General features: G+C 48.6%; 1 protein-coding gene across 14 annotated transcripts in view; it reads right to left on the bottom strand.

The window, feature by feature from the left end:
- PAX2 (paired box 2) overlaps positions 1-27,496 on the bottom strand; it is a 156,272-nt gene that overhangs the window by 119,452 nt on the left and 9,324 nt on the right. For 3 of the 14 annotated variants that reach the window (XM_083738428.1, XM_083738427.1, XM_083738429.1), the window contains exons 1-4: positions 23,163-23,301; positions 19,571-19,739; positions 19,174-19,335; positions 18,105-18,302 (exon numbers count right to left, since the gene is read on the bottom strand). In XM_083738428.1, the coding sequence (XP_083594554.1) occupies positions 18,105-18,302; positions 19,174-19,335; positions 19,571-19,739; positions 23,163-23,205 (572 nt within the window). In that variant the 5' untranslated portion in view covers positions 23,206-23,301. Of the gene's footprint in view, positions 1-18,104; positions 18,303-19,173; positions 19,336-19,570; positions 19,740-23,162; positions 24,062-24,339; positions 24,542-27,496 lie in introns of those variants that run through there. The other 11 variants (XM_083738433.1, XM_083738431.1, XM_083738424.1 and 8 more) reach the window with 9 other exon arrangements.

The following is a 27,496-nucleotide window of genomic DNA, read 5'->3' as shown; positions in this document are numbered from 1 at the left end:
AATCTAGCTTAATAGTAATGATAATGATCACATTCACCCGGTGCTATACCAGCTGCACTGGCTCCCGGTGGAGTACAGGATCAGGTTTAAGGTGCTGGTTTTAACCTTTAAAGCCCTATACGGCCTAGGACCCTCGTATCTACGGGACCGCCTCTCCTGGTATGTCCCACAGAGGAACTTATGGTCTTCAAACAAAAACATCCTGAAGGTCCCAGGCCACAGAGAGGTTAGGCTGGCCTCAACCAGAGCCAGGGCTTTTTCGGCTGTGGCTCCAATCTGGTGGAACGCTCTGTCACAAGAGACTAGGGCCCTGCGGGACTTGACATCTTTTTGCAGGGCCTGCAAGACAGAGCTGTTCCACCAGGCCTTTGGTCAGGGCACAGCCTGACTCCCTCCTTTGGCAATCTTCACAGAACTTTAGCCTAATGGTTGCCATCAATTTGAGTTGAATTAATTGTATAATGAAATGATTTTAGAATGTTGTACTATTTTATTGTTGTTAGCTGCCCTGAGCCCAGCTTCGGCTGGGGAGGGTGGGATAGAAATAAAATTATTATTATTATTATTATTATTATTATTATTATTATTATTATTATTATTATTATTATAACATTCTAGTATTGGATATGCATTTCCTTGGAAAAAACCCCACAATGTTTGCAAAAGAAGATATCATTGAAATGGCAGGACATTTCTGGAGCAGAATGGGTAGCTGTTCCCCCACCTTTTAAAAACCACATGGGGACCTATATGAAACAACAACACCTGGTGTGCACCTATGGAATGATGGGATGTAAATATTAGGGGAGCACACCAGCCACAAGATTCAACTTGCATCTGTATCTGTTGAAAGCAGGCTGATCTGTTTTAGAACCACTCTCTTTGCCATTCAAATTGTTATTTGGGACAAAATTGCATGTGTTTAAAAATGAAAGTCTGTTTCTTCCAGATTTGCTGTAATAGGGAATCTAAAAATGGCTATAACCTCCCCCCCCCCCTTTTCCGCAGAAGTGGATAAAATTTACAGGCGCAGCACTCCCTCTAGATTAAGCCTGTCAAAATGTAGATAGATAGATAGATCCAGGAGGTTTTTGAAGCAGGGCACCTTTGGAGTTTATTTTTTAAAACAAAGGAAAAGTCTTCTCCCCCCCACCCCCAAAAAAATTCCTGCGAAAATTGGATGCCTTTTGCAGGCACGGTTACCCTTTCTGAGGGGATGAAACCTGCCAAATTTCAGAATGGCGGCCTTGGTGGTTGTCCCACAAGGGCAGATTTTACTGCTTTGACATAGGTACATTCGAACTCATAGTGTTAGTGGTGGAAAAAATATTGTGGATCCCCGAGAAATACTGAGGCGGGGGACATATTGCCATCCCAGTAAGGACCCTGTTACCCAAGGATCACTGACAGAGGAGTTTAGGGAATATAAACCTCTTCTCCCTTGGAGAGACATCTCTCTACCATTGACTTGCAGGGGGTAGGGGAGTGTGAAAATAGCATAAATCACACCCACCTACCACAAGGACCCTGTTACTCCAAGCTCATTGGTGGGCAGTGCCTTGTGGTCAGTGGACATGGGGGACTCGGCTAGTCTCCTAAATGTTTCCCTGGTGTCTCCTTCCCAAAGTCCAGGAAGCTTCTACCCAGTTTTGGGGGGAAAGACACGATGCTCACGCTCATGACATCACAACGTTGGGACGTCATACATGTCAGTGTCCCCTCCCCTCCCCTTGCAAGCCAGTGCCTCTGGCCTTAATCTTCCCTACAAAAAATTTTTTTTACCATATGACACTGTTGGTGGAGGTGGTCTTAATTAATTAATTAATTAATTAATTATTATTATTATTTATACCCTGCCCATCTGTCTGGGTTTCCCCGGCCACTCTGGGTGGCTCCCAACAGAATATTCAAAACAGAATAAAACATCAAACATGAAAAACTTCCCTATCCAGGGCTGCCTTCAGATGTCTTCTAAAAGTCAGAGAGTTGTTTATTTCCTCGACATCTGATGGGACGGCGTTCCACAGGGTGGGCGCCACCACCGAGAAGGCCCTCTGCCTGGTTCTCCCTCCCCACCACCCTCAATGATTATTGGGTTCGCCAGAAGCGGCTTATTGCTCTGGTTCGCCAGAAGCGGCTTAGTCATGCTGGCCACATGACCCGGAAGCTGTACGCCGGCTCCCTCGGCCAATAAAGCGAGATGAGCGCCACAACCCCAGAGTTGGCCATGACTGGACCTAATGGCCAGGGGTCCCTTTATCTTTAATCTCCTTCACAGTGTACCTTGTTAACTGCGCGATCATCAGACAAGGAAATGGGAGAACCTTCCCCAAATCATTCCAATTCACCTTATTCTGTGAGGCGGGCACAGAGCTGATGAACAACCCCTGTCAATATCCCGGTTGCCACAACTAGTATATGGGGGATGGGATGGGACACAACAATTGATCTTTGTACTTGCTTCGGAAAGTATGACTCGGCGATCACAACAGCTGCTGCCACCGCCTTTTAAATCCTGAGACGCCAGCAGCAAAACCAAACTAACATATCGCACGTTGACAACATTTGTTGCCCACATAATATCTATCACATGGCAGAGGTTCCCTTTCTCAGAGCACTGTGGGAAGGAAAGAACTCTAGGAACCATTTCCTTGATTCTCACTGCCTGCTTAAAAAAAGTAACATCTTTGTCATCAAAGAAATCAGAAGCTAACTAAGCCATTTAGCATGCACACAAACAAAAGCAGTGAAATACTGCAGTGTGGAATATTTTTGTTCAGGATTCCAGCTACTCCATCTCCTCATAATAATAATAATAATAATACTTTTTTATTTATACCCCGCCCTCCCCAGCCAGAGCCGGGCTCAGGGCGGCTAACCCCAATAAAATTACAATAAAACATAATGGGGGGGGGGACAAACAAACAAATACCAGTTTATTAAAATATGGGTTAAAATACAATTTAAAATGCAGTCTCAGTTTAATAGTAACCCATAAATTAAAACCATAAGGGGAGGGAAACAAAAGGGGCAGACTGAGTCCAAACCAAAGGCCAGGCGGAACAGCTCCATCTTGCAGGCCCTGCGGAAAGATGTCAAGTCCCACAGGGCCCTAGTCTCTTGTGACAGAGCATTCCACCAAGTCGGGGCCAGTACTGAAAAGGCCCTGGCCCTAGTTGAGGCCAGTCTAACCACCTTACGGCTTGGGACCTCCAAAGTGTTGTTATTTGTGGACCTTAAGGTCCTCCGCAGGGCATACCAGGAGAGGCGGTCCCATAGGTACGAGGGTCCTAGGCCACATAGGGATTTAAAGGTCAGAACCAGCACCTTAAACCTGAACCTGTACTCCACCGGGAGCCAGTGCAGTTGGTATAGCACTGGTTGAATATGATCATATGGCATTCCGTTCCCACAGCCTCACTAATCTGTTTTCATTTTGGGGAGAAGGTGCCCCCAATTCCCTCCATCCGCTGTGTTTAATAAATTTTGAGGTTCCCCAAGCATACTGATATCTCATTCTTATGCATGCTTGACATTTTGGGTACCTAAGGTTCAGTACTTGGATTATTTAGATCACTATTAATGTGCTTGTGTGCATGTGTTTCAAACTGACATGCAACGGTGAATAGACAGCAAGGGATTCTGATCCATGATATCACAGACACTGTCCAGTAGGTAGGAACTTTAGAATTGCCATGCTATATCTGTCCAGGTTCTGCCTAGACAGCATTCTTGCTTCCAACCGTGGCCATCAAGATGCCTCTGGAAGTTCACAAGTTCACACAGGAGATGGCTATTCCATACCTGGTTGCTGGCGATAAACTGTCTCTGTGCATAGGGGTTTTACTGAGCAAATAACTGTTGGCTTTTCTGCATGAATTTTTCTAATCCCTTTTTATTAAAGCCCTCTCTAATCTATCAGCAGATCTTGTGGCAATGAATTGCATAAGTTAATTATGCATTGCATGGAGAAATCTCTCCTCTTGACAGTCCTGAACTACTACCAGTTGGGTGACCTTGAGAGTTAGTGTTATGAGAGGGGGGTGGGATAGATAGATAGATTAGATGATAGATGATAGATAGATAGATAGATAGATAGATAGATAGATGATATAGATAGATAGATAGATAGATAGATAGATAGATAGATAGATAGATAGATAGATAGATAGATATAGATAGATGATAGATTATTATTATTATTATTATTATTATTATTATTATTATTATTATTCTGCCAGCCACTCTGGGCAGCTCCCAACAGAATATTAAAAACACAATAAAACATCAAACATGAAAAACTTCCCTAAACAGGGCTGGCTTCAGATGTCATCTAAAGGTTGTCTAGTTCCTTATCTCCTTGGCTCTGGGGGTCACATAACTCCATACCCTCCAACATTGCTCTGATGAAAATAGGGACATCGTAGGAAAAGCGGTGCATTCCAGTATCAATTTGGAAACCAGGTCAGCTTCTGTAAATCCAGAACTGTCCCTGGAAAATAGGGACACTTAAGAGGCTCTGAAACTATGCATCCATTTGTCCGTGCAGGTTGGTTGTGCTACGGGGAGATGAACATGCAATGGAGGAATTAAATATAAAATCTGGCTTGTGGTAAATACTTTGTAGAAAGGTGGGACATATACCCACCTCCTCTGTTTCTGATGTTCAAACTGTGAGGACCATTGCTTTTGTAGACATCATGGCAACACCTCTGTGCAAGACAGGGGGCACAGCTGGCTTGGGGAGAATCCCAAAATTTGCTGAAGTGCATTTTTCTAAATAGAAAAATCTCTGAGCAAAAACAGCCCAATGAGTACTGAGCATGTTTGGCAGCCACCAAATGCTGTCTGGCTAGGGGAGACTCAGAAGAACAAGCGAGAAGGGAACTGGAATGGAGTATTCTGGAAGGTGGCATGGCTAATTGGCCGGAACACTGAACATTCCACACTGCAACATTTTGTTGCAGGTCCAGTAGTAGTAGTAGTAGTAGTAATAGTAATAATAATAATAATTAATAATAATATAAAGTGTGGGTTAAACCACAGAGCCTAGGACTTGCTGATCAGAAGGTCAGCGGTTCGAATCCCCGTGACAGTATGAGCTCCCGTTGCTCGGTCCCTGCTCCTGCCAACCTAGCAGTTAAAAAGCAAGTAGATAAATAGGTACCGGTCTGGTGGGAAGGTAAACAGCATTTCCATGCGCTGCTCTGGTTTGCCATAAGCGGCTTAGTCATGCTGGCCACATGACCCGGAAGCTGTACGCCGGCTCCCTCAGCCAATAAAGCGAGATGAGCACCGCAACCCCAGAGACGGCCACGACTGGACCTAATGGTCAGGGGTCCCTTTACCTTAATGTGTACAAATTGTAATGGGATGATAGGATGCAAGCAGATGCCAAACTATAACTTGCTGACATATTGTATTCTCTAGACTTCTTACCGTAACTCTCAAATGCAAAGATTCCAGGAAAATGTGTAACTGGGGATTTTCCACATGGACTAAATGGGATGGGGATTAAATCAAAGTATACAAAAGTGTGCCAATTCAGCTTTGGATGTTTAACGAAAGAAATTAAAGGCACACCTAGATGGTATTCTCAGCTGAGCTTTCTCTCATGGTATTCTCGGCTTTCTGTGCATTAGCACTGAAAGACAGGAAATTGAAAAATGAGGAAAATAAATCAGGTGACCACCTGTCAGTCTCCTGCCATCAGGGATCTTGAAATAAGGTCCTTTGACACAGCTAGGAGTCACCCCAAGGAGTTATCCCGGGACGTGATCCATCTCACTCCTTGTAACAGCATCCCACTCAATCTCTTTAAAAATGCACATGTAGTTAAAAGCTCAGAGGAAAAGAGCGGTTGTGTCCTTAGCATGACCCACCTTCATGGCTCTGTTGGAACATCATTCTTGTTGGTCTTCCTGCTCCTGTTTTTCAGCCCCACTAGTCTGTTCTAAGGGACGTGGGTGGTGCTGTGGGTTAAACCACAGAGCCTAGGAATTGCCGATCAGAAGGTCGGCGGTTCGAATTCCCATGATGGGGTTGGTCCCTGCTCCTGCCAACCTAGCAGTTCTAAAGCACATTAAAGTGCAAGTAGATAAATAGGTACCACTCCAGCAGGAAGGTAAACAGTGTTTCCATGCGCTGCTCTGGTTCGCCAGAATCGGCTTAGTCATGCTGACCACATGACCTGGAAGCTGTACGCCGGCTCCCTCGGCCAATAAAGCGAGATGAGTGCCGCAACCCCAGAGTCAGTCACAACTGGACCTAATGGTCAGGGGTCCCTTTACCTTTTTAGTCTGTTCTAAATGCTGCTGCTGCTGCTCATTCTCATCACTGATTTCCCCTACTTCGTCTTCACTTTAAGCTCCTTCTACTCACTTTCAAATGCCCCCCCAGTGGTCCTGCTCCACTCTCTCCCTATCCTTCTCAAGGGACTCGCAGAAGAGGTGCCAAACGTCTAATTGAACGGAAAGTTATATCTTCCCCACTATTACCAGTGCTCAGGGCAATGAGTGCTGTTGCTTATGCAGTGAAAAGCCACCATCCATGAAGGGGAAGGAGGGAGGTATCAGCAGGCTCAGGGGAGCCCCGAAGTTTGCAGAAGTAGGAGGAGAAAATAAAAAATATTTAGCAGGGAAATGGCAGGGAACCCCAAGAACGGCATCGGCCCAGTATACCTGAAGGAGCGTCTCCACCCCCATCGTTCAGCCCAGGCACTGAGGTCCAGCTCTGAGGGCCTTCTGGCAATTCCCTCACTGCGAGAAGTGAAGTTACAGGGAACCAGGCAGAGGGCCTTCTCGGTAGTGGCACCCGCCCTGTGGAACGCCCTTCCTTCAGATGTTAAGGAAATAAACAACTATCTGACCTTTAGAAGACATCTGAAGGCAGCCCTTTTTAGGGAAGTGTTTGATGTTTTATTGTGTTTTTAATATTCTGTTGGGAGCCTCCCAGAGTGGCTGGGGAAACCCAGCTAGATGGGCAGGGTAGAAATAATAAATTATTATTATTATAGAACAATCCCAATGAGGGACTAAAGACTCAGCCGTATTGTCCTTTAATGCAAGTTTCCTGTACCACCATCAGTGGCGTAGCGTGGGGGTGCAGGGAGGGCTGGCCGCACCGGGCGCAACATCTGGAGGGGCGCTCGCACTCGCAGCTCTCTGCCCCTACCTGGCTCCATGGGTTAGGGGGCGCAAATTACTTGCCTTGCCCCGGGTGCTGACAACCCACGCTACGCCACTGACCACCATTAATGCTCCATTGTCCGTATGACGTCCTCCTTCAAATCTCTGCCTTCCCACAATTCCCCTTCTCTCAGTTCTGACTTTCTCATACCAGGGGTACTCCAAAAAGAAGACAGCATGAGGAAATCTGGGCCGAGGGAAGTGTGGGATGATGGTGATTTGGAGGAGAATGTCACATGCACCATGGAGAATTAATAGCGATGCAAGAAGCTTAATATCCTCCTTAAACAACAGCATGGAGGAGCCCTGAGCAGCTATGGGGAGGGGATGGAAAATCAGGTGGAAGGGGATACGGAATGGAATATCCTGAAAAGGAGCATCCCATACTGCAACATTTTGTTGCAGGACTAGTTCTCTCTGTTCCCCGGGCTTTTTCAGGCAGTATCTTACCACTGGTACGCCTTTAAATATAAGAACCGACTCTCTCTTTTATTTCATCCAAGCACTTTTTGAGACTCATCCATTCATCTGGATTTTTCCTGGTTTTCATTTTCCTTTCCGTCCTCTAGTCCTAACTTCTGGCTGCAAACATTCAGACAGGGTTTGATTATTTCTCATTTTATTTCTTCTACAGGGCCTAGCGATTTCAGGTTCTCCGTTTGTAACATTGCCATTCTTGAAGTGGGAACACTTTCCCTTTAAAATACCGGGATATTTAGAAAGGAGGGTTTTTTAATCCACTCTTATTATCCTTTCATTTTGATTCACCCCTGTGCACCAAACGCCATCACGGAGTTGCTAAGGTTAGTAGTGTTCTGTATCTTTGTGCCGTATTAAAGGATATCGTTTCAGCTGATCACGAGAAGAAGCTGAAGGAAACCACCGAGATGCACTAGCTCAGAATTTCCTCGCCTCGCGCTTCTCCCTTTCCTGATCCTGAAATCTTAAATCCAGGAAATGAAACCCACAGTGCCCTGAGAACAAGCCCCCTGCTGGGTAAAGCAGAGTAAAGCACTTGACCCTGAAATTCTGGTATTTCAAATTAATTGATGTAAAGCTTAATTCAGGTGCTGCTTAATGCAGTTAAGGAAGCTCTGCCCATATATAGCGCAGCCTGCAGCTTGCAAATCCGCATTAGGGTTTTCTGGGGAAATGACACAGGGGTTTAGAAGTTTTTCTGGCTGGGGGAAAACACACATTTGGGGCTGATATCGCTTGGCTTTATTTATTGACCCTGAACTCTCCCCCCCCCCCGCACTCCTTTCCTTGGCAATCACGTTATGCCCCAAATTCTAGAGCCCCTCCATATAACCATTTGCCCCCTATAGTCTTGAAAATGGAAGAATCCCAGATTTGTCACAGCCTGATCCTATGCACCTTTACTGAACTGTAAATCTGGTACGCGCTCACAGTGGCGTAGCGTGGGGGGTGCAGGAGGGGGGCTGGCTGCACCAGGTGCAACATCTGGGGGTTAGGGTTAGGGGGCGCAAATCCACGGGTTAGGGGGTGCAAATTACTTGCCTTGCACCGGGTGCTCGACAACCCACGCTACGCCACTGCACGCTCAATGGAACTAAGTCACAAACAAATGTCAATAATAATAATAATAATAATAATAATAATAATAATAATAATTTATTATTTATACCGCGCCCATCTGGCTGAGTTTTCCCCAGCCACTCTGGGCGGCTCCCAATCAGTGTTAAAAACCGTACAGCATTACATATTAAAAACTTCCCTGAACAGGGCTGCCTTAAGATGTCTTCTGAACGTCAGGTAATTCTTTATCTCTTTGACATCTGATGGGAGGGCGTTCCACAGGGCGGGTGCCGCTACCAAGAAGGCCCTCTGTTTGGTTCCCTGTAGCCTCACTTCTCGCACTGAGGGAACCGCCAGAAGGCCCTCGGCGCTGGATCTCAGAGTCCGGGCTGAACGATGGGGGTGGAGACGCTCCTTCAGGTATACAGGACCGAGGCCGTTTAGGGCTTTAAAGGTCAGCACCAACACTTTGAATCGTGCTCGGAAACGTACTGGGAGCCAATGCAGATCTCTCAGAACCGGTGTTATATGGTCCCGGCGGCCACTCCCAGTCACCAGTCTCGCTGCCGCATTCTGGATTAATTGCAGTTTCCGGGTCACCTTCAAAGGTAGCCCCACGTAGAGCGCGTTGCAGTAGTCCAAGCGTGAGATAACTAGAGCATGCACCCCTCTGGCGAGACAGTCCGCGGGGAGGTAGGGTCTTAGCCTGCGTCCCAGGTGGAGTCAATTGTAAACAGAGGCGGTTTTAGGGTGGCACAACGGGGGTGAGCCTCATTGGGGGCCGCACTGCAGGGGGTGCCAAAACAATGCTGTCGAACACAGCACGAGAGGCAGTGTGTGTGTGTTGTGTGTCAGATTTCGGCAGAGCTCCAAGCCCGCCACTGATAGTAAATGTGCATAATACACAATGGGGAGCAAGTCATACTGATCACTGGGATCAATGGGAATCCTGCAATCCTATGCATGACAGATGCTCCACAGAACTATCTCCCATTCTTCTTGTTTTTCCCTGAGCATGTTAACGCCACTCTTCTCTTTATGGAGAACAGCACAAGCCAAAAACTCAGGATTACGCATTATATATAACCGAATGATGCAGAAAAGCTGCCCCAGGTTCCCAAACTTTTATCTTTGCTTGTTATGCGCATCCTGCACCTCTCGCATCATATGCTGCACTGATTTCTGGGAGCATCACTTCACAATCAACATCTACTTTGCAGGAACAGAAAGAAAAATGTGCCTCATGAACGAGGATCTCTGTTTACAAATTACTGCATCTCGTAGTAAACAGACAACTGAAGCTGACTCAAATTCACTGGCCTGTGTATCATATGACAATCTGCCAGTGACCGTACGTGGAGGAAAAAAGAAAGGCCGGTATTGATTTATCGATTGGGAATATTTATACCCCGCCTTCGAACTGGGATCTTCAAAGGCAGCTTACATCATCCACACATGAAACGAGATTTTAAAAGGCAAAAAACCCAGCAATTAATATACAATGAAACATTAAAGCAGCGGGCAGCGAGAACAAGACTAAAACCCACAGCCAACGGAAGGCTAAGAAACAGCAGTATCTGTTCAGGTGCAAAGGGAAAATAAAAATGGCTTTGCCTGGCACTTTGAGCTTTAACTGAGTTGTGGTGCCACAACAGAGAAGGCCCAGTCGCAGTCATCACCCACCATTCATCCCACAGCAGCAACACTCACGAAAGGGCTCCCCAGATCATCTGTTTACACAGGGCAGGGCAATATGAGAGCAGCAGACCCTTTGCCTATCCCAAAAAATACACCATGGAGCTTGAATAATTCACACTTTAAATCAGAAAAGAAGAATGCTTCTTCCCATATCCTCCAACATTTCTCCAATGAAAATAGGAACATAATGATGATGATGATGATGATGATGATGATGATGATAATTTTACTATTTATACTCTGCCCTTCTGACTGGGCAGCTTCCAACATACAGTCGTACCTTGGAAGTCGAGCAGAATCTGTTCCAGAAGTCTGTTCCAACTTCCAAAGCACGGCTTCTGATTGGCTGCAGGAAGCTCCTGCAGCCAATCGGAAGCCACGGAAGCCCCGTCAGACATTCTGGTTCCAAAGAACATTCGCAAACCGGAACACTCACACTCACTTCTGGGTTTGCGGCGTTTGGGAGCCAAAACCAAGGCATTCGGGATCCAAGGTACAACTGCATATTAAAACATAATTAAACATTAAAAAATACTTCCCCATACAGGGCTACCTTCAGATGTCTTCTAAAGGTTGCATAGTTACTTTTCTCCTTGGCTTGGGCAGGTGGGGTCGCATAACTCCATGCCCTCCAATGAAAATAGGGACATCTTATATGATCTCTCAACCAATTGCTCTGCTTCTAGCTAGTCTACCTGCAACCACAGCATCCAGAACTCCCTAGCAACCTTCCAGGAACCTTAGGGTCATGGGATTTCTAGCTGGTTTCCTCAAGCTCGGCCCTCCAGGTGTTTTGAGACTACAATTCCCATCATCCCTGACCACTGGTCCTGCTAGCTAGGAATCATGGGAGTTGTAGGCCAAAAACATATGGAGGGCCAAGTTTGAGGAAGGCTGCACTAATGGACTATTCTCTCCTCTGCCTCAACAACTCCCATCTTATATATACATGCATGTCAGGCCTATGGCAACCAAATTTCCTTGGCTGCCTAGAGTCGCTCACTGGGGTCAACGCCATTGGCTCCCACCCAAACAGGGTCCCTGAATGCACCCCTCTGTTTTCTCCCAAGCAACAGCCTCTCCCCTCTCTCTCCCCCCTACCAATATCACAGCGATAAGATATTTCATAGTATATTGATAACAAAAATAAAAGCAGGCAGCCATGTTGACCCATCCCACCTCTCGCTTTTTGTCAGACGCGTGAGGAAGTGCTCTGCGGATCCTGAAAGCTAGCTCCCTGCTCTGTGATTTTCAGTTGCTCCTAAAAAATGTCACTGCTGCTATTTAGATTTGTGTTTCATAAAAGCTACATTATCACGGGAACTTCTGCAAACATCGTGACCGACTAAGACTGCCGTCCGAAACATATTTACCTGGTTTCCCCAGCCACTCTGAGCGGCTTCCACAAAGACCAAAAATACACTAAGATGTCACACATTAAAAACTTCCCTGAACAGGGCTGCCTTAAGATGTCTTCTGAATGTCAGGTAGTTGTTTATTTCCTTGACATACAACGGGAGGGCGTTCCACAGGGCGGGCACCACTACTGAGAAGGCCCTCTGCCTGGTTCCCTGTAGCTTTGCTTCTCGCAATGAGGGAACCGCCAGAAGGCCCTCGGCGCTGGACCTTAGCGTAAGTCCCAATGAATCTACTGCTCAATTAAATCCAAGGAGACTCTACTTCTGAGTAGGCACACAGAGGATTGTGTTATGAGGCTGCAATCCTGTTCTATCCTTTACCCAAGTGAAAGCTCCGTTGGCTTACTTTTGAGTAGACATGAAGAGAGTTCCACTGTAAGACTCTATCCAGAAATGCAATAGAGAAACAGCACTGAAAGCCAATAACATAATTTCCCATACCGTGTGATGCACTTATCTGAGAGCTGAAAACGACGCATCTGTAATCTATCACAGCAAGTAAACAGCACAGCCTGTGTGCTCAGAGTTTTGGGCCACAATCTAAAGAGCAATCAGCGAGCCCTTTCCTTCTCTGGTAGTGCTGCAGAGAGAGGGGAAAAGTTGCTCTTTCTGTCTGGCACCCAGCCAACCAAGCGGAAGCATAACCTCCCCTTGGGTGACATGCAACCGCAGCGCAAGCTGCAGCGCACCTCAGAAACATGGTCCTATAAAGATGGACGGCAGCAGTGGCGTAGCGTGGGTTGTCAGCACCCGGGGCAAGGCAAGTAATTTGCGCCCCCTAACCCATGGATTTGCGCCCCTAACCCTAACCCCCAGATGTTGCGCCCGGTGCGGCTGGCCCCCCCTGCACCCCCCAAGCTACGCCACTGGACGGCAGTCCGTCTTAAAAGCCAGAAGCCCACACTCTCTATGGCTATGGCGAAACAGCAAGCCGAGTGGGGCACACAATCTGTTTGTCACTAGCAAGATGGTGCAGATTCCACAAGAAACAGGACGTTGCCAATTGACGCTGGCTCGGCCTGCTCTTGTGCTTAGAGAGGGGATCTCATCATCCAAAAGCAGCCGGTGAAGTTTTTCCACGGCACGGCGCTCAACACTACCCCCTGCTACTTGCCGCAGGTAAAACTGCTGGCCAAGTCACCGGGATGGGGTTCAAAAGTTGGCAACTCTCCTTACGGGAATACTTCAGTCTCTGGAAATTGCCCGACAGTTTCAAATCAGAGCACAAGAGGGCAAGAGGAGACAGTTGTGTGGGTGTCGTGGGATTAGTTTTAAGGAAGGCAGTAAAACCATGTGAAATGAAGTAAGCCCCCATCAAACGAAATTCAGGAGAAAAACAGCCAGCTATGCATATTTCCTGCGCAGAACAAATGGTAGAATTAGGAAAGTTTCTCCCATTTAAAAGGTAGAACAGAACTACTTGCTTCATTCAAGTTGCTGCTTTCAATCTACACAACTGAAGTCCAGTTACACTTCTCTCTCTTGCACAGAATTGTGCCCCATTGAACTTAAATTTATTTTTACCAATTAATTAATATATGGACGTGCTTTTGCTGCTCCCCCCCGCTCCCCCCCCCCATGTATCTTAAAAGACCATCTGATTGCTACAGCCTCTGTCATAGGTTTAAGTCATCAGCCTATGTCCAAGTCTCTCTTCTTTCTTTCTTTCTTTCTTTCTTTCTTTCTTTCTTTCTTTCTTTCTTTCTTTCTTTCTTTCTCTAGCTTGATAAAGGTTTCATACCAGTTACTACTTTCAAAACTGAGATATCTGTGTTTCCCAAGCTCCCCTTTTCTTAAACTAGGGTCAATGATACCGGGGTCACTCGCTCCTCATCAAAGCAGCACATCGAGACCTGAAGTAACAAACCTTCCATAGGTTCTCATCTATCTATCTCTTGATTTATGGCCCGCCTCATCTCAAAAGTAACTAAAGCTGAAGAAGACACAGGCACACACATAACAAAACAGAAATAAATTCCCGGTTGTTTTTCAGCACTGATCGGCAGTAAATTTATAATGCAGGTATACAGTCATATTGTGGGGAAAACAGAGGAGGAGGAGGAAGAAGACGAAGACGTTTTTATTCTTTGGTATACTGTATAGGTGAGCAGAAAGAAGGATAGGATACTTTGGTTGCAAATTTTAAAGTTGGGACTGCTCTTCTATTTCGCCGTACCATGGTATACCCCATATATATTCCTTATATTCCAACATATAAAAAGGGATATTAAAATTATATTATGATTATTCAAGGATCTATGTATCCGAAATTTGACTGTGCCATTTCTGAAAAGAGAAAAAATAGACTCCAGCTGAATCAGCTCTAAAGGCTTCTTACAAAGAATCTTCCGTTTTGCACATGAAAAAGAAACTAAAATTTTCTGACTTTATGCCTGTCATTATGTAGCACTTGCTCTTGGAACACAGAAGTGATCAAACGAGACAAGGTATAAATATAAAGTAAAATAAACAAACTCCGGGCAAAATGACATGGTTCTTATAGTTTCAAGACGCCAAATCTGAAACCTGTTACTGAGGGATCACTTCCGAATATTTGTGTTTGCAAACGTAAACACTCATTTCCCACATGAGAGTTAAGAAATCTAGTGGGAGCAACAGAGGGCAGTTCCGTCGCAAATGATTGTGCAAATATGAATTTGCAGGCCACATCGGCAAGGCTTTGGCAAACCATTAGCAAAATAATGACATGGTTTTGCGTCATCGTTTTTTAACATGCATGTGAACTAGAAATCGCCTGCTTATCTGCCCGCCCAATATTTGTGAATATCGGACAAGCGTTTGCGTTTGGATTTTTTACTAAACCTTCCTTTCTGCACTCTTGTAAAGATCAGAGATTTCCCCACAGAAGTTTGCGGGAGGAAATACTGTTCAGTGGAAAAAATATCAGGCTTTTTTTTGGGGGGGGGGTCTAAATACTCCCTCCTGTATTTCTCAACTCCAGGGTTCCTCATTTCTTTCTGCCATTGCTCATGGCCTTAAATTGAGTCATTTTTTGCGTGCCTCAAATTCCAAGAACAAATCCCCCCTTGACTAATGAGTGAAAGGAAGAAGGAGTGGGAAGGGCATGAAAGGCTGATGCTTTTAAAAAATCTGCACCAAGATAACTTTTAATTATTAGGGGAACAAAAAGGGCACCTTCTTCAAAACTGAATTTCAGAAGGTTGAGAGATCTCTCAGGACCCAATGGGTGCAATCATATTTACCATGTTTCTGGGGAATATTTGCCAAGAGTATGATCAGACCTTACGATAACAAATGCTGCTTCTGTTAACACATTTCTGGGACAAACTAAGGTCTCCCAGTTAAAGGGATACCAAGTGGATCTAAGAAGTGCCCTAGTCTCAAGACGATGCCCTGGGCTGGTGCGTACACAACCATTTGTGGAATTTACTCATTCTATTCCCACATGCCTAACATCAGCTGCTGTAGTTGCCCCTGGAAGCTCCTTGCTCCTCTGGTAAGTTGCCATCTAGTCAATATTTAAAGGTAAACTCAGAGCTACCTAAACTCGGAACTGACCTCTCCGTTCAGCAACCAGGGGGTGAAATCTAATAGTCCTGATCCAGAAAAGTAGCCAAAGCAGAAGACCGTGTGCATATTCTACACAGAGATAAACAGTGCACAAATGTGGGGCTTGGGATGGGGGGTTCTACAGCTAAGAAACCAGATTCTGTGTGTTCTACGGGGTGTGGTCTTTAAACACCACCGCCCATCGCTTTTTGCACATCACATCCTCATGCAAAAACTGCTTGACTCCCTAAAGACAGTTCCTACCACCACCCAACTAGGATGGTTGCCTGATAGTTACATGTGTCAGAGCCGCCAACAGCAGGTTTTCTGCGCTCGCCAAGAAAAGTGTGCTGCTCTCAGGAGGGAACAAACCCCGAATAAAATGAAACTCTCTCCCGGCAATTTTGAGGTGCTGAGTTATTCTCTCTTCTGACTGCCCTTCTACAGCTGCTTTCAAAAAGGTGCCTGAATGTCAAAGTGTTATTATTTCAGTCCCGAACAGAGACGGTAGGATCTGGGATTTTTCAAAAGGAGGGTGTATAATTAGCCAATCAGTATTATGTTACTCTGTTCATAACTTAATAACCATTTTAATACAGATGGCACACACAGGGACAATTTCCTGGGATAGCCTTGCAGTATATTACAGAGAGACAGTGTGTTTGGGGGGAGCTTTTTTAGCCAAGGTACATTCTCCAAGTTAATTTTACCTGCTGTTTTGAGATGATTTGGGATAATTCCATATCATTTTCAAAAATATTAGAAGCCATTGATCGAAGATGCCAACTTGGGGGGGAAATGCCTCCTGGCCATTAGAACTTTGACAAATCTTCTATGGAAACCACATAAATTAACAACGCATTTTCCCCCCTATTCCTATCGGTGAGAATGACTTCTTTTTTAAAAAATGGAATTGGCTACATTTTCTATGTATTTCATGATTAACTATTTAGCGAAGCAGCTGTAGAGATGGATGCTAGACTGTTGTGTCCATCTGGATACAAGTGTCTCTGTGGGGCGACTTTCTATATTACTTTTTCCTACATGGAGATTCATATCTCTGATATTTGCAGCAGCTGCCCCATTCTGCAGTTTGTGGCAGAAAATACTCTTGCATCCCAATCTGTATGTTTCGAAACACATCCATTTAGAGTTTTCTTTTCCTTACATGCATTCTTAACATGCTGGGTATAAAGGAGCCACAAATACAGGTAAGTCTAAAAATCTGCTCAGATATGTAGCCGGCATTAATTCCTTTGTAACTGATGACAACAGAACGTTGAAGTCCTTCAATCCCACTTTCCGCTTTAAAGCACAACCAATAGTGTGTGTGCCTATCTAAATCACAGTCTCCAGATCACCTAGCACAGGATCTTTGTCCTCCCAACGTCAGCACATGGAATAGTGGAGTGTCTCTCCTTGAAGGAGGGTATTTACGGTTTTCAGTGTGTATTCTGCCTTTTGCAGGTGTGCAAATTGTCCTACTGTTTGAAAGCACAGGGGATATATTGCTCTCTAGTTGATTCTGCTACAGTGTTGTCTCAACACCAGCACTGGATCTTATCACAGGGGTATCTGTCTTCTATTTATTTAGTTATCTATAGGTAGAAAGACAGGCAGGCAACCTGCTTTGGAAGAAGGCACAGTGAAACGTACAAGGCTGGCATTACTCTCTAACCACTTTTGTACGGCACACACTCACACAAATGGGGCGCCACCCCTATGATATATTCAGAAACTTGGGAAGGAAGGAAAGAAAGAAAGAAAGGCACACATCAGCAGGGAACCTGAAATAAGATGTTTAGAAAGCTGCCATACTAAAATCGAGATAGCGAAAAATACGCGTGAGACGCACACCGAGCGCAGGCAGAGGCGCCTGCGCGCAGGCAAGCACACAACTGTTTGTAACCCTTGACCTAAGCGAATCTTCCTTTCAGAAGTTTCTCCAACTCCCGAGGGGCTCGAAAAGGTGCGAGGGCTCTTTCTTCCTCCAAAAGGAAGCGTCATTGCCCGGGGGAGGGGGAAAGAAAGGCCTCTTATTTGAGGGGGAGGAAAAGAAGAAGTGGTAGTAGTAGAAGTTAAGACTTTGTTTAAGACAAATAACCATTTGGTATTTGAACGGCACGGCAATCGTCTCCACAATATAGGAGCTTTTCATGTTTTTAGAGGTTTAACCGGAGAGAAAATGCCCGACTTTCCCAGGGAGGCAAATATACTATGAGCGCGTCCATCTCCTCTTTCCCCCAACAAACCGGACGCCAATTGCGCGCCGAAACAACTGTTGGGGAGATGCGCCGTGGACCCAGCTCCCTGCTCCCCCTACCCGCGTCGCCACCCTACATTTCGTTCGCCCCATAACCATCTCCTTTCGAAAATCTGCCCCGGGGAACCAAGACAAGCCGTCGGAGCTCCATGGGCACGCCCTAAGGCAGATACAGAAGCGGCCCAGAAGCTCGCGTGCGCCCCGGAAACTGGAGTGGCTCCAGGAGTTAGGATGGAGACCTCTTTTTTTGTCCTTTCAGACGAAGTGTGAGCGAGGGGGAGACAGGCACACAGAGAGAGAGGACTCAGAGAAGAAGAGAGGAAGCGTCTGTTGGGGTGGGCAGGGGTCTCCAGGGCCTCTAGGGGCAAGGGGTGTGGGGAGAAGGCGGGCTGGGTGTCCCACCAGGAAAGCAACCCGGTGGCGCTCAGAGGCTGGGGGGCGCAGGAGGCGCTGGTGTGTGCGACTCACCGGTTGATGGAGGACACGCTGGGGACGGTGTCGTTGTCGCAGATGCCCTCGGCCAGTAGCCGGTCCCGGATCTCCCAAGCGAACATGGTGGGGTTTTGCCTCTTGTACTCGGCGATTTTATCCACTACTTTGGGGGTCGCCACTTTGGGCTTAGAGCCTCCGATCACGCCCGGCTTGATGCTCCCCGTCTCGTAGTACCTGCAAGCGCAGAGCGAGGTTCAAAGCTGAGCCCCCGAGCTTGCAGGGAAGACTCCATCCACGCACCCCGCGCCCACCGCCGCTCCCGAACACGTGCACACAAACCAACGGGTTGGGGAGGCGATTTTTGGACCCCGCATTCCCGCCCCCGCCCCCGCGCGGATCTGCAAGGGAAACCCCACTCTCGCATCCCGTCCTGGGGCTGCCAGGGTCCGCCTTGCCTGGAGTCAGCCCCGGAAACACCCCCCCCCCCCATTTTCCACAGGCCCTTGGCGCGCCTAACGCCTGGTTCGGCGGGGTAGGACGATGCAGAGGCCGGGGGCACCCTGGCCAAAACAGCCCCCTCCCCCCTGCCCATGCCCACCTACAACCAGGAGAAGTTAGCTAGACACACTTAACCGTGGGGGAGGGGAAAACTGAGAGTTGTTTTTGTTTTTTTAAGGGGGATTTCCTCGACTCCGATTTCCTCCCCAGCGCTTGGTCCCGGGTCTCCCCCACCCCCTAAAAAACCCAGACGCATCTTTTTTCCTCTCTCTCTCTCTCTCTGTCTCTCTCTCTCTCTTTCTCTCTCTCTCTCTCTGCCCTTCGCCGGGCAATTGCTAATCCCTTTGCAAATCCTTTGCAAAGAAAGCGGGGTGATAGTGGAAAATCTACATTTTTTTGGACCCCCCCCTCCAGCCCCCTCCCTGGCATGCACTCGGCTCAGCTGCCCCCCCCCGTCTTCTCCCCACTCCCCCTCTGAGCTGAGCTCTGCTGTAGGGCGGTGACATCTACTTGGCGGAGGGGGGGGGGAGAAGGAAGAAAAAGAGAGAGAGAGGAGAAGAAGAGAGAGAGAGAGAGGCAGCCTGCCGGCCTGCTGGTTCCTGCTGACCTGGGGGTGGAGAGAAAGTAGGGCCCGGCCTGTCTTAGCTGGGAGGAGGAGGAGGCGGGGAGGGGAGACTTGCAGGATGGTCTCACAGCAAATTGGGTTGCAATCGCTTTGTTTCTTTGCTTGGTGGGCTTTTCCCCCTCTTTCCGAACCCACAGCAGGTCCCTGTTTTAAGATAGTGCCAGACAAAAGAAAGCAAGAAGAGGAGCGTGGGTGCTGGGTGGCTGGGTGGCGGGTGCGCAGCGCCGACGAGCCGGGCCTCCCTTCGCCCCCGGGGTCCAGGGCTCCGCTTCCAGGTCCACACCGAGACTGTGCCAAGGGGCAACCGAGGCGCCTCTCTCTCTCTCCCCCTCCCCGCCCCTGGCGGCGCTTGCCCTCCCCACGCGCGCCCGGGCCTTACCTGCCCAGAATCTTGCTGACGCAGCCGTGGCTGACCCGCAGCTGCCGGGAGATGTCGCAGGGTCGCACCCCCTGGTGAGCCAGCTCCACGATCCTTTGCCTCACCACGTCCGGCAGCGGCCTGCCGTTCACAAACACCCCCCCGAGCTGGTTGACACCCCCGTGCCCTGCTGGGGAGAGAGAAGAAACACGCACACACCAGCGAAGACCCACGCACACCGGGGGTGGGGAAGGGAGGGCAGGAGAGGGGAGGGAAAGGAGGGGAAAGGGAGAAAAAACATTAGTCGGGGCAGTTAAGCCGGACAAGTCGCCAATGACAGGGGAAGGGGTGGGGTGGGGTGGGAAGGCAGGCAGGCAGGCAGGATTCGACCCCCGCGGGGAAGGGAGCCTTCTCCTGGCGCCCAACGGGGCTGGGTGCTCCCCTGGGGTTTTTTTAGGGTCTTTCCCACCCTAGGGAGAGTGGCAAGTGATTGACCTGGCCGTTCCCACCGGAAACCAAAATCTCTGCTGAGGAGGAAGGTCTCCTCAAATTCTCCCCTCCTTTTCTCTCTCTTTTCTTCCCTCAATTTATATTTCCACTCGGCTCTGCCCAAGTTTCCAAACAGGCCGGGCTCGATCCTCTGACAAGGGCGAAATCCTACTTCTTTCTGAGGGGCCGCTCAATTGTTTCATAGCAAAATGATTGCTAAATTTGTTACATAGACGCTGGTATAAAAATAGAACGAAGGAGTCCGTCTCTTTTCTTCTTCCTCCTCACTAACATTCTATATCTTTCCTTTTTCTTTCTTTGCTTTTCAGCATAATTTCTCCCATTATACGGAATTATTTTTCAGAGGAATAATAATTTATACCAGCTTCGGGTGCGCTTTGTTTTTATTTTATTTAAGCCATATATCTTTTTATATATTCCTCTTTATCCTCCCCGCCTTAGACATTTTCCCAGACCTGAGCTGCCTTTGCAGCAGTCTAATAATTTATAATTTAGCTAAATCCAGCGGGGCAGGAGTCTATCCCTGCTGTCCTCGAAGTAGGAATTTCACGGAGCAGATTTTAATCCAGCGCCTGCCACAATAATCTGTGGGGGTTTGGATGTTTTGGACAGCGCCAAAAGGCTCTAAGAGAAGCCTCCCCCCCCCCCGTGTTGTTGTTTATTAGCCTTTCCCCGCGGTCCCTTCTCCCTTGCGCCTCGATCCGCAACTCACTTAAGCCGAAATATTTCCCTTTCGGGAGCTCCAGCCCAGGCGGAACCTGCCGTGGACTAGGGAGTTGCTTGAAGCCCCCTCTCCGGTGTTTAACTGGAACAGGTACCGGAGCGATGTTAAGTGTCAAAAGGTCCCTGGAGCGATTACACCCACAAGGTGAATAGAGCGCTGCATTTAACTCGCACACAACGGACCTAACCTTTGCTGCTGCCCGGGCGAGGTAGGAAGGAAAGGAAAAACAGAGAGATCTTAAGTCTTTGGGTTTTTTTTCCCTCCCCAAGCTTACTGAAAAATGATCTGTTTGTATTTTTGCCGAGCTCCCACCCTCCTCGGTACTCAGTGACACTGACTTATTGGCTCTGAACTTAGTGGAAACTCTCATTGCCCTTGCGATCGATCCCAGTCCTTTTGTCGCAAATAGAGTTTTTTCACCTCCTTCCAGGATGCTCAGCTAGGAGCAGCTTCTAAAGCCCGTTTACATCCTATTTATTGGCGGGGAGGTTGCACAGAAATGCCCTCCACGCCGCCGCTCCCCAACCACTGCCACGGCTTTGTTTTCGTGAAATTAAGAGGGGATTTCAGGTCGTCTTCCTGCAACCGCCCCGGTCCGCCCCCCCTCCAAAGCATCCACCGCACACTTTTCACTGTCTCTATTTTTTTATTTTTGCAGGTGGAACGGCTTTGACCGGCCTCCCTTTCTCACTCTGTATCTGTTTGTTTCCTTCATTTGTCTGGGTCACCTTCTGCAGATGTTGCCTCTAAAGTTACCAAGCAGGCAATTTCTGCAGCACCTCATTCCTGAATAATTCAGGGCACCTTTGATAACTCGCATTACAGAGTATTAAAAGGCAACAGATGCAAAAAAGATTAAGGGATTAATAATTCAGATTATTGCACCTGCGTCTCCCCAGCCACACACCAGCCCAAGTTCTGAATTCACTTCCTTCGGGCTTAGAGCCGTGTCTTTATTTTTCTACGGCTGTTTCTCGCTTTTCGTGCTCCGGCCGTTCCTTTGTAACGCAGGGCGCTCGTTGAATGGCGCACGCTTCTACCCGGAGCAAGTCAGAAGAGGTTGTGGGGGTACGAAATTCACCCCGTTTCCAAGAAACAAAAAAACAACAGCCCGCTTTTGCAGGAGGAAATTAAACCTTCCGATGAGCCACGTTGTTTAATTTTAAACGGTTCTAGCTATACCTAATGTGGGATTCGGCCTGTTAAAACATTCCTACATCAAACTGCAGCTGGAATCATTTCAGTTTTGCTATTATAAGAGGCAGGTGATTGACACGAAATGTTAAAAAATGCGAAAAATATAGACAATGTCGGGTTGTTGTTTTTTAAGGTATTTATTGGTTGGAACATTGGTCCTTTTCGCCCGATTTCCTGGTCCCAAAATACGTTTTAACTCCTAACACATTATTTTCCCCTCCTTTGTGTCTTTTTAAGCGTGATTTTTGTGTAGGGCATATGCTTGAAAGTTAAGGATGTCAAAAGTTAGGGATTGCTGTTAATTATTCATTTACTGACTCTCTCAGTCTCCCCTCTCTGGTTTCAACTGAATGTTGTTGCTTTTTGTTTTGTTTTAAACAGAATTGTTTCTCCGCAATTTCCTTTTAAATAAAAAGTGTTAGGCAAGGCGGTGGTGAGCCGCGACAATAAGAAGAAAGAGCCAGGTTGATTTCTGGGTTTTGCTCCTTCTGAAATGGATTGAGAGAGAAAGAATTCCGGGATCCTCTGCCTCTCCGCGTCAGAAATGGATGCATTTAAAAGACAGGCCGAGGATTTGGGGCGGCGGGGTGGGGGGTTGTGGCAAACGGAAAGCTCAAGGCACAAAACTTCAGAGAAGGCAAAGCGAATCGAACGGAAAGGCCTTTAAAATCCTTATTTTAAAGGAAACGCTCTCATCTTACGCCAAGGCTGGCATTTCCGCTCCTGACCCCAGTTTAATAATTACAAATCAGATAATGTAAAATCTAAGGGGAAAGGCAGCATATAGATTTATACCGACGTCTTAGAAGCATACTATATTATGTTCCTATCCAATTATAATTTCATTATATTCTACGGGCTTTTCTCTTGCCTAACTGAACCCCTAGGTTGCATTTTTAAAGTCCAGAACTCCTCCGAACTACTTCAAAGATTTGGCTCTATGGAAAGGGAGTTTGGGGGCTAAGCAGCGTCGCCAGGAGTGTGGGGTGAGGGGGTCCCTTCTGAAACCTCCCCCCCCCCGCCCGCAGTCCACTAGAAAGTGGAAGGACTGCCACGGCTGCCCGGCCTTTTTCCTGCTTCACCTTCCAGCCGGCGGAGATGGCAAGCGGGGAAGGGGCTCTCAGGTGCGGAGGGAGAGGAGAGGAGGCGGCGGCGGCGCCGAGGGCTGCTGCCGGTACTCACGGTGCATCGCGGAGAAGGGGTCTGCCTTGCAGTGCATATCCATGGGGAGGCAGAGGAAGGGGAAGAAGTCGGCTGACGCCGCCGTGTCGCCGCGCAGAGTCAACTTCGGCACTTGGGGGAGAATCGGGCCGGAGGCGCGGCGGAGCGGACGGGGAGCCGGCTCGGCGCGCCGACGGAGAGCCGGGCGACGGCCTGGACGAGGAGCAGAAGATGGAGAAGCAGAAGCGGCGGCGGTGGTGGCGCCGCCCCCCGGGTCGCCCTTCTTCCCTCGCTGCCGGTCCTGGGCCGGCGGAGGGCCAAGGGAACTTTCCTTCCTCGGCGGCGCTCACGATCCCCACCCGGAGCAAGGACAGGTGCACGGCATGGCGGGGGCCCCGTCGGGCCGGCGCAGCGCAGCAGCGTCGCGCTCGGTTCTCCAAGTCGCCGGCGCCGCGGAGTTCGCTTCTGCCAAGTTCGTTCGACGGCACGGCGGCAAATCCGGGAGCGATGGGCCGGTGGGTCGAACAGGCAGGCGCTTCTTCTCTCCGCCGTCGAGGATCTGCTGCTGACTCCGCTGCTCCGGGTTCCCTAGGCGGAGGGCGAAGGAGGAAACCCGGCTGCTCCTGCTCCTTCCAGACTTTTTCCCCCCTGGCTCGCTCGCTCGCTCCCTCCTTCCTTGTCGCCTCCCTCCCTCTCCTCTCTCTCTCTCTCCTCCCCCCGTCTCCTTTTTTTTTTTTTCTTTTTTGCACAAGGTGGGATGTGCTTGCCACGAGCTTTGCCTGGAGAATGGAGCTGCCGTCGCCGGTGTGCGCCTCTCTAAAAGCGGCAAACCCCCCTCCAGATCTCACCCCGGACTCCCCCCCTCTCCGTACACACACACACTCTCTCTCTCTCTCTCGCTATCCCTCTCCCTCGCACACACCTCCGCCCCCTCCCCTCTCGCTCTCGCCCTCCCTTTTTCGCCGGGCACACACACACACACACACACACAGAGAGAGAGAGAGAGAGAGAGAGAGAGAGAGAGAGAGAGAGAGAGAGAGAGAGAGAGAGAGAGATGGATGGCTTGTCAGACAAAGGCAATAGATTCCAACACTCTCGGATTCGCCAGCACGCAGCGCCGGAGACCCGGCGAGGAAGGTCCGGCGCTCTGTCACCGCCAAAGCGAAAAACGCACCCCCTCAAAAAAATAAATACGTACCAACAAATAAATATATCTGTGTGTGGGTGCCGGCGCGGGGGAGGGGAGCAGATCCAGGAGACCAGGGAGAGGGGAGAGGACCAAAACCGCCGAGGTATAGGGAAGGCGCGGAGTGGTTGATTGGTTGGGCGATCGGGGGATCCGGGAAGGGCCACGAAACTCGCAGGGGGCATCAACTGTTGGGTAGCACCTTGGCAAGTCCGCGGGCGCAGAGAGTCCTCGCGGCTTTGTTTTCTTCCCTCTCCCACGCCATGGGATGAGGAAGGGGTCTACTTTCGTATTTTACGCGCGTTGGAAGCCTGCCGATGTCGATGTAAATGTGCCCCCCCCCCCCGAAAACACTTCCCCCGCCGCCATTATTTGTTTTAATGTGGGAGGCCTTCCGCCTCCAGAAATCTCAGCTGCTGGAGCCGAATCGAAGGCGAGGATCGACTTTTGCGCGCGCGCCTAGGCGCGCGCCCTTCCCTCCCGGTTTGCCCCTCAGTCAAAGGCAGGCGAAAGGGTCGGATCTGGAGACGCGGGGGCCGCCCGGGCAGCGAAGCGGCCTCGGCTTCAATCGCTGGAACTCGGCGCGCTCCCCCTCGAGTCGCCTGGAGGTCGGGGTTGCGGCCAGCAAAGCTAGCAGGCACTTGTCCACCCCAATCCCCCACCCGCAGACCTGAGCGATTGAGGACGAGGCCCTCGAGGTCCCGGGGATTAATCTGGGCATCGGGAGGGTCGTGTGAACCAGCTGTGTGAAGGGCCTGTGGGGAATTCAGTTTAAAAACGCCTGGAACTCTGGCGTAAGAAAAATCTGGCATAGGGAGGAGAAGGAAAACACTTTTTTTGCGGTAGCTGACAGTCATTTTCCAGTCCCAACCACGTTTACTCGGAGGCAAGCCCCACTGATTCCAATGGGGCTTGCTTCCAAGTAAATATGTTGGGTATTTTCGCCCTCGTGGGGCTTGTTTCAAACGTCCCAGATTTTTGTACCTCTGCCCGCATTTTCATTTCGTTCCATTAGAAACAGAATTTTAAAACCGCGCGCGTGTGTGTTAGGACTTAATGACGCTGTCTCTTATTTTTCCTCTCCCGTTTTCATTTTAAACTTTTAATTTTTCTTTATTATTATTTTTTGTACGATATGTATTAGTATATGGATTTCAAAAACTGGCAAAAACTGAAAGAGGTGGCATCAGAAAAAACGCGCAGGAAACTGACGAAAGAGAGTCGGGAACCAACCTGAGATTAATAAACAGACAGATGTGAATATTAGCTCGGGTTTTTGTTGCCTTCCTCGGCTTGTATCATTAGGCGAAGCGCCGCTCCGTCTTCCTCTGCCTTCTTTGATCCATCCTTCCCACCTCTCCGCTTATCTGTCACAAACTAACCTCTTTGTTTAATAACCAGTTAAGCCAAGGATCTCCTTGATGAAATATTTTCCTCCATCTCATAAATCAAATTGGCACTTAAGCTGATGTTCTCTCCCTTTTTCTCTTCGTCTCCTTTCCCGCTCTGTGTTTACAAAAGCGCCTCTCTCTTTATTTTTCTGGACATTTTCGGCCCGCTTGTGTGTTCGGCGGCTTAAATTATTATTCTTTTTCCAAAACAAAATCTCTGGACGGGTTTTCTGAGGGGTCTCCAAGAGTGAAACGCCGCCCGCGTCACACGGCAGAGAAAGTGCCGGCGCCAAATTCTCGTCCTTCTGCTCCACTGGATCAGAGATCGGTTTGCCACGGGCCTATTCTAGGAAATGGTTCGAGGGGAGTTCTAATATGTGCACAACGCACTTGTGATCAATGGGAATAAGTAGGCTTAAAATTCGAATAGCTGGGCCGTGGGAGTCGTTGGTTAATTATGGCCATATCCAATATAATATTTTTGGAGTTCACCTATAATTTTTGTACCGGTAATGCAATATATTATTTTATTACGCACGCTGTCTCTCCTCGCCACCCCACGGCCGGGTCTCTTTGTTGCGCACCTCCCTGCTCTGGATACTGTGCTGTTCGCCGCCCCCCACTCCACCTCGATCCCAGACTGAATTTCCTCCCCCCACCTCAGACTTTTCCCAACTCCTTTGAGGAGAGCAGCCGAAGCTGTAGATCAAAGAAGGAATGCCTCTCTCGCCGCTCCCGACCAGGGTGGAGTTGGAGCCTGGGTGATGGCAGAGGTAGGCTGCGCTAGTGTGCCTGGGACCCTGCTCAGAATACAGGTGGAAAACATGATTTGCTCTGAAGCAAATCCGGAACGAAGACAGAGAAAGGGGAAGGCGGCGAAATCCCCTTTCCCGGTTGCGCCTGTAGATGGCGCTCCGCGGTTTGCTTTCTGCGCAGCTTCCATCGCCAGACCTAGGGAAAAGTTTCAAAGTAACCGGATTTTAACTTAATCTATCCCCTCCCCCCCCCAGGAGTTGCTGCACACACACACAAACACACACACACACGCCCGCCTGTATCAGGAAGGGATCCAGAAAAGGCGCAGAGAAATTATTTAAATTATACCGAATCCACACACACCTTTTTACTGGAAATAAAACAAGGTAGTTCCTGGTATTTCCATGCTATTTCTTCCAGACATATGGAAGACATATTTCATCTGCAAGAAGCAGGCCCAGAGTCCACAACCCATAAACCCCACTTCGGACATCAACTAACAGAGGTGACTTAGGCCCAGCCGACCCATTTTGGAACCCCCCCTGCTCTTTCCTTCGCAGCCCCCCCCCCCGTGCATCTGTTCCTAGGAGGCTATTGTTTGCCTCTCCCCGCAAGCTCCTCGCGCCCTCCCCGCCTCGTCATTAGCGCACAGGGGAGTTCATTCTGTCTTCCAGCAGGTTTATAGGCTGACCCTATATTTAAGGAGACAATAGTTCTGATTGTGGGAACGAGGCTGTGGAAGCGGGGGAGGGCCTGTTCCTTATCGAGGTTATACAGGAGGAGGAGGGAAAAAAGCCTCTCCCACCCAGAGCCCAATGCTTGGGTGGAAAGTGGGCAGGTGCAAAAATGCAAACCTAGAGAAAGGGCGTCCACACGTTGCCTTCTCCAGGGGCTCCCCATCAAGAGAGAAGCGAAGCGGCTGCAATGGGATGCAACCAAATCCCATTGAAGTATCGGATATAGAATGTTGTTTTAATTGCAGCCGTAGGTCTTATAAAACATCCCAGCGCGAGAACCATATT

This window comes from Podarcis gaigeae (genome assembly GCF_964106915.1).
Source record: "Podarcis gaigeae genome assembly, chromosome: 5".
Classification (NCBI taxonomy): domain Eukaryota; kingdom Metazoa; phylum Chordata; class Lepidosauria; order Squamata; family Lacertidae; genus Podarcis; species Podarcis gaigeae.
Note: the sequence above shows the minus strand (reverse complement) of the source record. Positions and strands in the feature narration are given on the sequence as shown.